This window comes from Mirounga leonina, unplaced genomic scaffold (genome assembly GCF_011800145.1).
Source record: "Mirounga leonina isolate KUSES-001 unplaced genomic scaffold, KU_Mleo_1.0 Mir_115, whole genome shotgun sequence".
Classification (NCBI taxonomy): Eukaryota; Metazoa; Chordata; class Mammalia; order Carnivora; family Phocidae; genus Mirounga; species Mirounga leonina.
Window position 1 is genome coordinate 27,796,326 of NW_023270268.1, and position 11,940 is coordinate 27,808,265.

At 48.4% G+C, this 11,940-nt stretch overlaps 1 protein-coding gene across 1 annotated transcript; it reads left to right on the forward strand.

The window, feature by feature from the left end:
* The first annotated feature begins 7,929 nt into the window (after window positions 1-7,929).
* On the forward strand, window positions 7,930-10,917 carry NUDT16 (nudix hydrolase 16). The gene is made up of 3 exons (XM_034994652.1): window positions 7,930-8,210; window positions 8,331-8,600; window positions 9,541-10,917. Exons 1-3 carry the CDS (start codon window positions 8,073-8,075, stop codon window positions 9,718-9,720), a joined length of 588 nt encoding a protein of 195 aa, XP_034850543.1. The 5' UTR covers window positions 7,930-8,072; the 3' UTR covers window positions 9,721-10,917.
* Window positions 10,918-11,940: the final 1,023 nt, after the last annotated feature.

Sequence of the window (11,940 nt, forward strand, 5' to 3'; positions counted from 1 at the left end):
GACGCTCAAGCAACTTTATGGAGAGATCTATGTGGCATAAAATTGAGGCTTCTGCCAAAAAGCCAGCACCAAGTTGGGCCACCGGGGAAGCAAATTTTCCGCCTTAGTGAAGCCTGCATTTGACTGCAGCCCACGCTGACATCTCCACTAAGACATCACAAGAAACCCTGAGCCAGAACCATCCAGCTAAGCCATTCCTTAATTCCTGACCCACGGACACTGAAATAGTAAGTGTCCCCTCTGGCGTTAAGTCACTACATTTCGGGGCCCCTGGATGGCTCAGTCGTTAAGCGTCTGCCTTCGGCTCAGGTCATGATCCCGGGGTCCTGGGATCGAGCCCTGCATGAGGCTCCCTGCTCGGCGGGAAGCCTGCTTCTCCCTCTCCCACTCCCCCTGCTTGTGTTCCCTCTCTCGCTGTGTCTCTCTCTGTCAAATACATTAATAAAATCTTTTAAAAAATAAAAAAAAAGTCACTACATTTCACAATATAATTCAGTAATAGATCACTCATCCTGAAGGCAAAGCTCAGATGTGAGACGTTGGGTTTGTCTGCTGTGTCTAGTAGCCAGGGGCAGCCCCTGAAGAGGTATTGCGACAGGGCATGGCTTTTAGCTGCATCCTGTGTGGACAGCCGGTTTGAACACGGTGAGGCTGAGGGCAGGCAGTTAGGTGTGGTCCGGGGGAGAAAAGATGAAGACAGGGTACTGTGGAGACAATGCGAGGGAACCGGGAGAACTGAGGACTGACTTGGGTGGGGAGGGAAGGAGGGTGTCTGTGAGGACTCCTAGGTTCCTGATGTGGGTGACTGGATGGTTCACAGAGCTGGGGATACAGGAGATGCGGGGAGAAACACTGAGTCCGTTCCTGGGTATGTTGGGTTCGGGGTGTTCGTGGGGTATTCAGGTGAAGAGGTCCAGGCACGAAGCTGGAGGTGTCTGTAAAGTTCTTATAATCTTATAATCAGTGGATCCACCTAATGAGCTCCAGACAATGCAGCAGTGGGTATTTTCGACGCTGAACCTGCAAACAACTAAGAGTAGGGCTGCCTTCTGCAGAACGCCACCTCCTTTAAGGCTGCTGGATTTGATTTCAGATATGTGAGTGCCCCCCAGATAATAATCACAGCATCTAGCCCTTTTAGTAAGTCCTTTTGGATGAACCCCAACTGGCTCAGCCCGCAGCTCTCTGCTGGTGGCATCTCCTCTCCGCTCCCCCAATGTATATTCTTCAAAAATCAGCGGTTCTCAACCTTGGCTCTACATTTGAAACACCTGGAAAATTTTATGAGGATTAAGTGGAATAATTTAAAATTTCCTGGTAGACGGTAGATGTTGGTCGCAGTCTTCTTTCTGCCTAAAAAGTGAGACTAGACACTTACCTTTTTCTCCCTCTCCTGGACCAAAAGGGATTCTGTCTGTGAAAGGGTTTTGTGAAACGCAAAGCTTTATTCAAATGTAAATGATAACCTTTAACTTCAGGAGAAGTCAAAGATCTTTTTATTTTTAACTTCTTACTATGGAAAACATCAAACTGTATAAAAATAAAGAGAATAATATAATAAGCCCTTGTTATGGAACATCACTCAACTTCAGAAATAGTCAATTCACAGCCAATCCTATTTTATTTCTGTTCTCACCCACTACCTCCTCACTGCATTATTTTTATCATAAATTTATAAATATTTCAGCATGTATCTCCAAAAGATAAAGAATCTTTTTTAAAGCTGTAATACTATTATACTTTAAAAATTATCAATAATTTCTATCTATCAAATATCCAGTCAGTATTCACGTTTCCCATCTTACTTTTTCTTTGTTTGTTTCTTCAAATTAGGATCCCAGTAAAGCCCAATTGCTTCAACTGATATGTCCCCTCAATCTCTTTTTATGTATAGATTCTACCTCCATCTCTTTTTTCCCCTTGTAATTCATTTATTGAGGAAACAAGGTCATTGGTCTTGTAGAGTTTCTTTTAGTCTAGATTTTACTGGTCGCATCCTCCTCATTTTAAAAAAATAAACTTTATTTTTTTAAAAGATTTATTTATTGGGGCGCCTGGGTGGCTCAGTCGTTAAGCGTCTGCCTTCGGCTCAGGTCATGATCCCAGAGTCCTGGGATTGAGCCCCGCATCGGGCTCCCTGCTCGTCAGGAAGCCTCTTTCTCCCTCTCCCACTCTCCCTGCTTGTGTTTCCTCTCTCACTGTCTCTCTGTCAAAAAATAAATAAAAATCTTAAAAAAAAAAAAAGATTTATTTATTTATTTGAGAGAGAGAGAGAGCAGGAGGAGGGGCAGAGGGAAAGAATTTCAAGCAGGCTCCCTGGTCAGTGTGGAACCTGACAACACAGGGCTCAATCTCAGGACCCTGAGATCATGATCTGAGCCGAAATCGAGAGTTGGATGCTCAACCCACTGAGCCACCCAGTCACCCCTAAACTTTATTTTTTGTAGCAGTTTTAGATTTACAGAAAAAGCTGTGAAGATAGTACAGAACTCCCATATAGTCTGCCCAGCTTCCCTATTACTAATATCTTATATTAGTATGGTATATTTATTACAATAATGGACCAATATAAATACATTATTATTCATCAAAGTCCATACTTTATTCAGATTTCCTTAGCTTTTATCTAATGTCCTTTTTCTGACCCAGGATCCTATCCAGGATCCCACATTATTACATTTAGTCATCAGGAATCCTTAAGGTCCCCTTTGTTGTGACAGTTTCTCAGACTTTCTTCATATTCAATGACCTTAACAGTTTTGAGATGTGCTGGTCAGGTATTTTGTAGAATGGCCCTCCTATGGGGCTTAATGCTTTCCTCACAATTAGATCAGGTTATGTCATTTTGGGAGGAAAACAGCTAACATTAAGTACCATATCACATGATATCAAGGGTGCATGCCATCAACATGACTCGTCACTGTTGATGTTGACCTTGATTCACCTGGCTAAAGTAATTTGTCAGGTTTCTCCTCAAAGTCACAAAATTGCGCCCCACACCCCCTTCCCATACTGTCCTCATTGGAAGGAAGTCATTATTCACAAACCCACACTTACGGAGTGGTCAGTTGGGCTCCACCTGCTGGAGGACAGAGTATATAAATTATTTCAAATTCTTCTGCATGGGAGATGTCTCTTCCTGCTCATTTATTTACTTATGCATTATTTTTTCAGTAAGCTCTACACCCAACATGGGGCTTGAACTGATGACCCTGAGATCAAGAGTCGAATGCTCTACTGACTGAGCCAGCCAGGTGCCCCTACTTTATACAGAATGGACCCACAGATCCTTACTTTATACTTTGGGTTATAATCCAATACTTCTTTATTTTACTGGTCAAATTGTTTTAGCTTTGGCCACTGAGAGCTCTTTCAGTTGGCTCCTGTGTCCCCGTCCCTTTGACATAGTCCCATCAATATGTTTTTTTTTTTTTTTTCATTAAAAAAAAGAGAGAGATTTCTCACATCACAAGATGCTCACAGGTATATTTCTTGTCCCAGTGCTTGAATCAGCCATTTCTCCAAGGAGTCTTGGTTCCTTTTATTAGAAAATGGTATTGGAAATCAAGGTCTGGGCACTGGGTATGCTTTTTGCCACTGGGGTACCCCTCTTCTATACCCCCTCTCAGCTGACAGAGCGAGGAAATTGGTGTATACTAACCCTTGTGTATGCACATATCTATAACTATTTCTATATGTAACCATCTGTATCTAATTTAAGCTAAACACAATTTCATACTGATGTCTCCAGCTTTAATCCACTACCACATGGATCATTTTAGGTTCTTCCTGATATTTAAAAAAGATTTCTTTTAATACTTCTTGTAAAATTGTACTTAGATCCAGATTCAAATTCAGTTTTTTTGGCAAGAATATTTCATAGTAGGTGGTGTATTCTTCCATCATGAGGTACATAATATCTGATTTTCTTTTGGTAATGTTAGCAGTCATTGATGATCATTCCCTACGATCTATCATTTAAAGTTTAAAAAATAGTAAAACTATGATCAGCTCTTTTTTCTTTGATTAACTGGAATACCCTATATAAACTTCCCCTTATTAACTATTTGGGAGCCCTGAGGTACAGCCCATAAAAAAAAGACAGGATAAATGCTTAATCCTTTTCCTCCTCCTCCTCATTATTATTATTTTAGGATTCAAATAGTATTTATTGAATCAATGGATTGATGATCTTGGAGCCTCCCCAAATTTCTTAGTTCTCTGTAATTTAGGGTGTCTGTACATTTTTCATGGCCTCCTTAAGCCAAAAGAAATAGATACCAATGTCACTTACTGAATAGTTAGGTCCAACCATCTTAATAAATGTTTATGTCCTGACCACATGGCACCTGTTTTTTGTCACCACCTAACATCTCAAACCCTCATTCCCTGTTCCACACTGATTTTCATCCCATACTTGCTTTTCATCACAACTGCTAAAAACCCAGCTTCACAAAGATATGACATCATCAGAAGGGATGTAGCCTTCTAATGTTGAATCTAATCATTGAATCTAAGCTAGCAGTGTTCTTGATGTCTGAAAGAGACTACTAAATTTTAAATTTCAGAATTTTTGTTTTTAATTTGTTTATTTTATTTTTATTTAAAAAAATTTTTAAAGATTTTATTTATTTATTTGAGAGAGAAAGAGAGAGGGAGCGGCAGAGGGAGAGGGAGAAGCAGGCTCCCCGCTGAGCAGGGAGCCCAACGCGGACGCTTAACTGACTGAGCCACCCAGGCACCCTATTTGTTGTTTTTATTTTTAGCATTGAAGTATAGCTGACATCCGATGTTATATTAGTTTCAGGCGTACAACACAGCGATTTGACAAGTCTGTACATTACTCAGTGCTCACCATGGTAAGTGTGGTCACCATCTGTCATCATACAATGTTATTAAACTACCATTGCCTCTATTCCCTATGTTGTACTTTTCATCTCCATGACTTATTTTGTAACCAGAAGTTTGTACCTCTTAATCCCCTTCATCCATTTCACCCGGTCCCCCACCCCATGACCACCGAGTTATTTTTGGTTTTGAGTACCATTATGAACTTGGAGTAACTCTTGAGGGACATGGCATTGCTCAGCGATCTACCTCCAGCCTTTACTTCTGGAAACTGTGCCTCAGGAGGGTGGAATGGGGGAGAGGGATGGAGGCTGGCCTCCCCCAGCAGAGGCAGAAAGCAGTGCAGAGGCAGAGAGCAATTTGGAAAAAGATGGCGAGACTGGGGAGGGAGGAAATCTTGGGGACTTCCATATTCATTCATACTGAAAAAGTTCTGGTCTCCAAAGTCATTAGTCCTTATATAGTTGTTGTCTTGGTTTCATAGAGTTTTCCACATTGCCTTAGAAATGGCTGAATCCATCTTTAAAAGCCTCCTCCAGCAACCAGGAAAGAAAAACAGCCTGAAGCTCTGGGAAGGGAGTGTTTCTTCCATGTAGGAGAGAAAGCAAGCGGCCTTTGGAATGTTAGAGATAAGGGTTGGGGCACCAGTTGCTTTACCTGAAACAAATTTAAAAATCACCACCTGAGATTCTGATCCAGTTCGTCTGGAGTGGGACCATGGAATTGGCAGTTTTTGTGAGCTTTTTGCAAGGTGATTCCAATGTTCAACAGGGGCCATTTCCAAGCCCCCTAGAACTCTAACAGGCCAATGAAATAGTGCCATACTTACAGTCTCATCACCTTGATCCAGCAGCCTGATTCTAGTAGACGCTGTCTCTGCCATGTTATTCAGAAGACTAAGCTAGGAAAGATGATGCCAGGGACACCCCCTCTCCCCTTGGGATGCTGAGGCCTGATGTTGGCTGTGTTCCAACCCACAGGTCTTTTTTTTTTTTTTTTATGTTATGTTAGTCACCATACAATACATCATTAGTTTTTGTAGTGATCCACGATCCATTGTTTTCGTATAACACCCAGTGCTCCATGCAGCACATGCCCTCCTTAATACCCATCACCGGGCTAACCAATCCCCCCTCCCCCCTCCCCTCTAAAACCCTGTTTATTTCTGAGTCCATAGTCTCTCATGGTTCATCTCTCCCACCAATTCCCCCCCCCCCCATTTTTCCCTGCCTTCTCCTAATGTCCTCCATGCTATTCCTTATGTTCCACAAATAAGTGAAACCATATGATAATTGACTTTCTCTGCTTGACTTATTTCACTTAGCATAATCTCCTCCAGTCCCATCCATGTTGATGTAAAAGTTGGGTATTCATCCTTTCTGATGGCTGAGTAATATTCCATTGTATATATGGACCACATCTTCTTTATCCATTCATCTGTTGAAGGGCATCTCGGCTCTTTCCACAGTTTGGCTATTGTGGACATTGCTGCTATGAACATTGGGGTGCATATGGCCCTTCTTTTCACTACCTCTGTGTCTTTGGGGTAAATACCCGGTAGTGCAATTGCTGGGTCATAGGGTAGCTCTATTTTTAATTTTTTGAGGCACTTCCACACTGTTTTCCAAAGCGGATGTACCAACTTGCATTCCCACCAACAGTGTAAGAGGGTTCCCCTTTCTCCACAACCTCTCCAACATTTGTGGTTTCTTTCCCTGTCCGTTTTTGCCATTCTAACTGACGTAAGGTGGTATCTCAATGTGGTTTTGATTTGGATTTCCCTGATGGCTAATGATGAGGAACATTTTTTCATGTGTCTGTTAGCCATTTGTATGTCTTCTTCAGAGAAGTGTCTGTTCATCTCTTCTACCCACTTTTTGACTTGATTATTTGTTTTTTGGGTGTTGAATTTGAGAAGTTTTTTATAGATCTTGGATACCAGCCCTTTACCTGTAGTGTCATTTGCAAATATCTTCTCCCATTCCAACCCACAGGTCTTTAATATAAGACACATCACTCTGCCCCTACCCTCGACTCCAAGGACGGCTACAATAAATTTGTACTGGGCACTGTTCTAAGTGCTTTAAACTTTTCACTATCTCTAACAGGTTGGTATCATCTTCACTTAAAAGATGAGCAACCGGGGATCTGAGAGAGTTAAATGACTTGCTAAGGTCACAAGCCTGTGTCTGGACAGTTCGTGGGCTCTTTCCTAACACGAGCTGTCACTTACAGGTTGTGACTTTAAGCGCACGCCCTCTCAAGGGGCTGCCTCCTCCCTTCCTTTGTATAGTAAAATATTGACTCAGGGTGTAGGGCCTGTGAAAGGTGGGGAAGGCCTGGCCTGGGGTGAGGGATTCTGAATCCCTGTTCCTCAGCATCAGGCACTAGTAGGCCCCTGCCCTGGGGATGGGCTGTTCCCCACCTTCCTTCACAGCTCAGGGGTCTGGTGTGTAAAGTCTGGAAAGCCTTAGGCACTTCTACCTCGGACCCTTCCTGTGAGCACAGCTCACACCCACAGCTCTTACCTCACTTCCCCTTCCCCTGAAAATCGCATCAGTCCTATCCTATCCTACCTGCCCTATCCGCTGCCTATGGCCACCCCCAATTTCTGTCTAGAATACACTTGTTGATCACCCCTGTCCTACGATCGCCCATCTCAAAACCTGACGCCGCCATGCCCCCTGGCCATAAACTCCGACCTCACCCTCGCACGACTCTCCAGCACATTCAAGCAGCCACTCGGTCGCCCGCGCCGCCCCCCACTCCGCCACGCGGGGCAGCTGTTGCACCCGTCGCCCCTTCCCATCCCCGCTGCCCAAGGACAGGCCAAGTCTCCGAAGCCATCTCGGCCTCCGTCCCTCCCAGCCCCGGGCCCAGCCCCGGGCCCCGTGTGCCACCTGAACCAAACCCCCGCGGTTCCCTGACGCTCCCGGCGGCCTCGGCCCCAGGCCGGCCCGCCCCGCCACCCGCCCGTCCAGAAGCGCCGCAGGCCCGCTCTGTGACCGAAGCCCCACCTCCCGCCGGGCTCCCCGCCAGCGACGCCGGCCACGCCGCCCCCGCCCCGCCCCGCCCGGGGCCCAACCCGGACGAGGCTTTCGGTTCCCCGGGGTCCCGCGGCCATCGCCGGCTCCCCGGGCCTGCAAGCCCCGCCCCGATTGGCTGCCGCCGGGTCCGCCTGCCCCCTTGCGCCCTCGGGACGGCGGCGGGGACAGCGTGGGACCATGGCCGGGGTGCGCAAGCTGCAGCTGGAGGAGGCGCTGGTGCTGGGGTCTGGCTGGCGGCACGCGTGCCACGCGCTGTTATACGCGCCGGACCCCCGGAGGCTGTTCGGCCGCATCCCGCTCCGTTACGCCGTCCTGGTGAGATGGGGCGCCCCGCCCCCCCCCGCCCCCCGCCCCGCCCCTCCCCCGCCCCCGCCCCCGCCCCGTCCCCGGGGACGCCGGCCGGGCGCCCGGGCCACCCCGCTTCCTCTCCCGCAGATGCAGATGCGCTTTGATGGGCGCCTCGGCTTCCCCGGCGGCTTCGTCAGCGTGCAGGACGGCGGTCTGGAGGCCGGGCTGAACCGCGAGCTGGCCGAGGAGCTGGGCGAGGCCGCGGCCGCCTTCCGCGTGGAGCGCGCCGACTACCGCAGCTCGCACGCGGGGCCCGGGGCGCGCATCGTGGCCCACTTCTACGCCAAGCGCCTGACGCTCGAGCAGCTGGTCGCGGTGGAGATGGGCGCCCCGCGCGCCAAGGACCACGGGCTGGAGGTGGGGCCCGCCCGGGAACCCCGCCCCCATGGCCTCCCTGCCCCAGAAAGCGGATCCCCACTTTCCTGGGGGGTAGTTGGAATCTTGGGCTTCTTTCATCTGGTTGACAAGCCACAGCCAGCGTAGTCTGCCCCCAAGGTCTCTGTCCCTTTTCCCCCTTTTACCGGCCTCTGAACACACCTATCCAAATCTCTCTTGTCCCCGTTGATTTGGCCAAGCCTTGCACCCCTAGGCTTCCCTTGGGTAGAAGATGTGGCCTGATGCGTTGTGGGGATCCTTCGTCGTTAGGCTAGGAGAGTAGGGGAGTAGATCGTGTATGGAGATGGTTCTCAAACTTTGGCAGGTATCAGGACCAGCTGGGAGGCTTATTACTGACCCACTCCCAGAAATTCTGGTTCAGAAGGACCTGATAATTTGCATTTTTCAAGAGGTTTTTTTTTTTTTTTTTTTTTAAGATTTTATTTATTTATTTGAGAGACAGTGCGAGCAAGAGAGCAGAGAGAGAGGGAGAAGCAGGCTTCCCGGCGAGCAGGGAGCCCGATGTGGGCCTCGATCCCAGGACCCTGGGATCATGACCTGAGCTGAAGGCAGACGACACTTAATCGACTGAGCCACCCAGGCGCCTGTTGCATTTTTCAAAAGTTTCTAAATGGTGCTGATAGGGCTGGTCTGGCGTATTTTTGGAGAACTACTGGTGTAGGGCCAAGCATGCATCCTGGAGGTGAGAGGCACTACCCGTGTAGTGATGTAGGAGGGGTTAGCATTTATGAAGCTGGATGGCAGGGTCATTCATCTGCGGAGAGCTGGGCCTACTAGGTATAAGATATAAGTCCTCAGGCCTAGTTCTGCTGGACTGACAAGGGATGAGACCTCTGATCTGGAAAGATCTGTCTAGGATGAGCTCCCTATCCCGTCGTCACCAGTCTCCTCCCTTTCCCAGGTGCTAGGCTTGGTACGGGTGCCCCTGTATACCCTCCGGGATGGTGTGGGAGGCCTGCCTGCCTTCCTGGAGAATTCCTTCATCGGATCTGCGAAGGAGCAGCTGCTGGAAGCCCTCCACGATCTGGAACTGGTGGAGCCTGGTTCTCTTACAGCCTGGAAGGTCTCCCTGCCTCGCTAGAGGCAACCGTCTGTGGACCCACGGAACCTGAGATGAGGATCTTGGTACAAAGGAGGGGAGGAAGGAACGGGGAAGGTTTTCTCTTCCGGGCCTGGGCCTGATAGATGCTAACAGATTAAAAGAAGTATGTGCAGTACGTTTGAGCAGACCGCCCCCCCCCCCCCCGCCCGCCCCGGCAAGCAACTCTCAACATCCAGAGCAAAAATGGGCAGCTCATCCCAGGGGCCCTGGCAAATTCTCAGAGCCGGCCTCCTCTGTCCGTTTGCACACACACAGCATGGCAGCCCCCGGACATGTGAATGTGCAGTCCGTGCCCACATACAAGCTGACGCCTCCCCCACAACCCCCCTGTGCAGTTTAACCAGCAAGTGGCACATGTGGGGTCTAGCTTGTCATCGGAGCTGTCTCCTTGTTGTGGGGGGGAGCCTCTGAACCAAGGGAACGTCTCTGCCCACCCTCCTACATGGCTGTTCTCTAGGCTCTAGCCCAGCCCATGCTTGCTGGAGAGGAGAGAGAGAGAAGCAGAGGACCCCTTTCCCCTGAAAATGGCCGTATCCTTGCCTGGGTGTTGGCAAAAGCAATATACTCCTGAAAGGTGGTAGAGGGTCCTAACCAACCTCCTGCCCTCTTCTGAAACTGAGCAGAAGGGGTGAGAAAAATGGCCGGGTCTCCTTGGACTTGAGACTTCTGAGTCCTGGTGCATCTCCTCCAAAGCTTTCACCTGGGATTCCTTAGACTGGGGACATCAGAAGGGAATGGACCCAGCCCTGGTCTAGCCCTGTTCTGACCAAAAGAGCCTGCCAGTAAAGAAGGGCTTAGAGCTGCGCCTCAAAGCCCTTCAGTTTTTGGACAAGTCATCTGTCTGAGGTATTGGAAGTCTAGGGATGAGAGAGCCATAGGTCTTGCTCTCCATGGGGTTAAAGGGCTAAATGGCAAATATTTCAGGCTTCGTGGGCCACATGGTTTTTGTAGCATCTGCTCAGCTCTTTCGTTTCAGAAGTAGCAATGAACAACACATAATGGGCATAGCTGTGTTCCAGTAAAACTTACTTTATCAAAGGAGGTGACCAGTCTGAGGGCAATAGTGTGTCAACACTTGCTCTAGAAAGGACATTAAGTAATCGATTTAATTATGATGTTATGATGCCTATTTACTCGTTTCATTTATGTCAGTGTTAAGAAAATAAAAGATTGATACAGGTCTTGCCTTGATATGTTTTACTTTTTGCTAAGGTGGTCTGGAAGGCCCGGCCCTCTCTGAAGAGCATGCACACCGAAGGATAAGCAGGAAGTACCAGGTAGGAGTGTGGGAAGAGTATTCTAGGTATTCCAGGGAGTAGCACGTGTCAAGGTTCTGAGGAGGAATCTTGGCAGATTATCCCACACCAAGGGTAGGGGAATTAAACTTCATTTCTTGACTGGGGTAGCAGAGGGATAAGCAAAGAATTTGCAGTCATCTTTAATTTACCAGAGCATGGTCTAAAAATGAAGGCCAGTAATTAGGCTCTAGTAAGTAAGGGGAGAGGATGCTGGAGAGCGGGCAGGAGCCAGATGGCCCGTCACAAGGCATGGCCAGGGGCTGGCGCTGTGTGCAGCTCGGACTGGAAGGGGATAGGAGAGGGAGTGGGAGATAAGGGAGGCTACCACGTAGCTTACGTGGGAGATGGTGGTGGTCTGAGCTGCGGTGGGAGAGGAGGTGGGGAGAAGTGGATGCATTTGAGAGAGGTGTTCCTGGTGTCATTGACAGGCCCTCTGATGGACTGAGTGTGGGGTGAGGTGAGGGAAGAGAGGATTCAAGGATGACTTTTTGGTTTGTGTCTTAAGTTATCCAAGTTGTGGGGGCGCCTGGGTGGCTCAGTCGTTAAGCGTCTGCCTTCGGCTCAGGTCATGGTCCCAGGGTCCTGGGATCGAGTCCCACATCAGGCTCCCTGCTCGGCAGGAAGCCTGCTTCTCCCTCTCCCTGCTTGTGTTCCTGCTCTCGCTATCTCTCTCTCTGTCAAATAAATAAATAAAATCTTAAAAAAAAAAAAAGTTATCCAAGTTGTAGATGGAGGGAAAGCCTGCGTGCGGGCGGGGAAGCTTGTGCAGGGGACAGAATCAAGGTCATTCTGGGCACGTCGAGACAAAAATTTGTGAGTCATCCGAGTAAAGACGGAATGGCAGTTTGTTGGACGAGGTCAGGCAGGGAGAGAAAAAAGAAAAGAGGGCTCAGGATGGGGC

Excerpts from the sequence above, each read along its gene's own strand:
- NUDT16 (XM_034994652.1), top strand. The coding sequence starts at position 8,073 with ATGGCCGGGGTGCGCAAGCTGCAGCTGGAGGAGGCGCTGGTGCTGGGG. Across the intron at positions 8,211-8,330 it reads CGCTCCGTTACGCCGTCCTG|ATGCAGATGCGCTTTGATGG; the intron begins GTGAGATGGGGC and ends CCTCTCCCGCAG. Across the intron at positions 8,601-9,540 it reads CCAAGGACCACGGGCTGGAG|GTGCTAGGCTTGGTACGGGT; the intron begins GTGGGGCCCGCC and ends TCCCTTTCCCAG.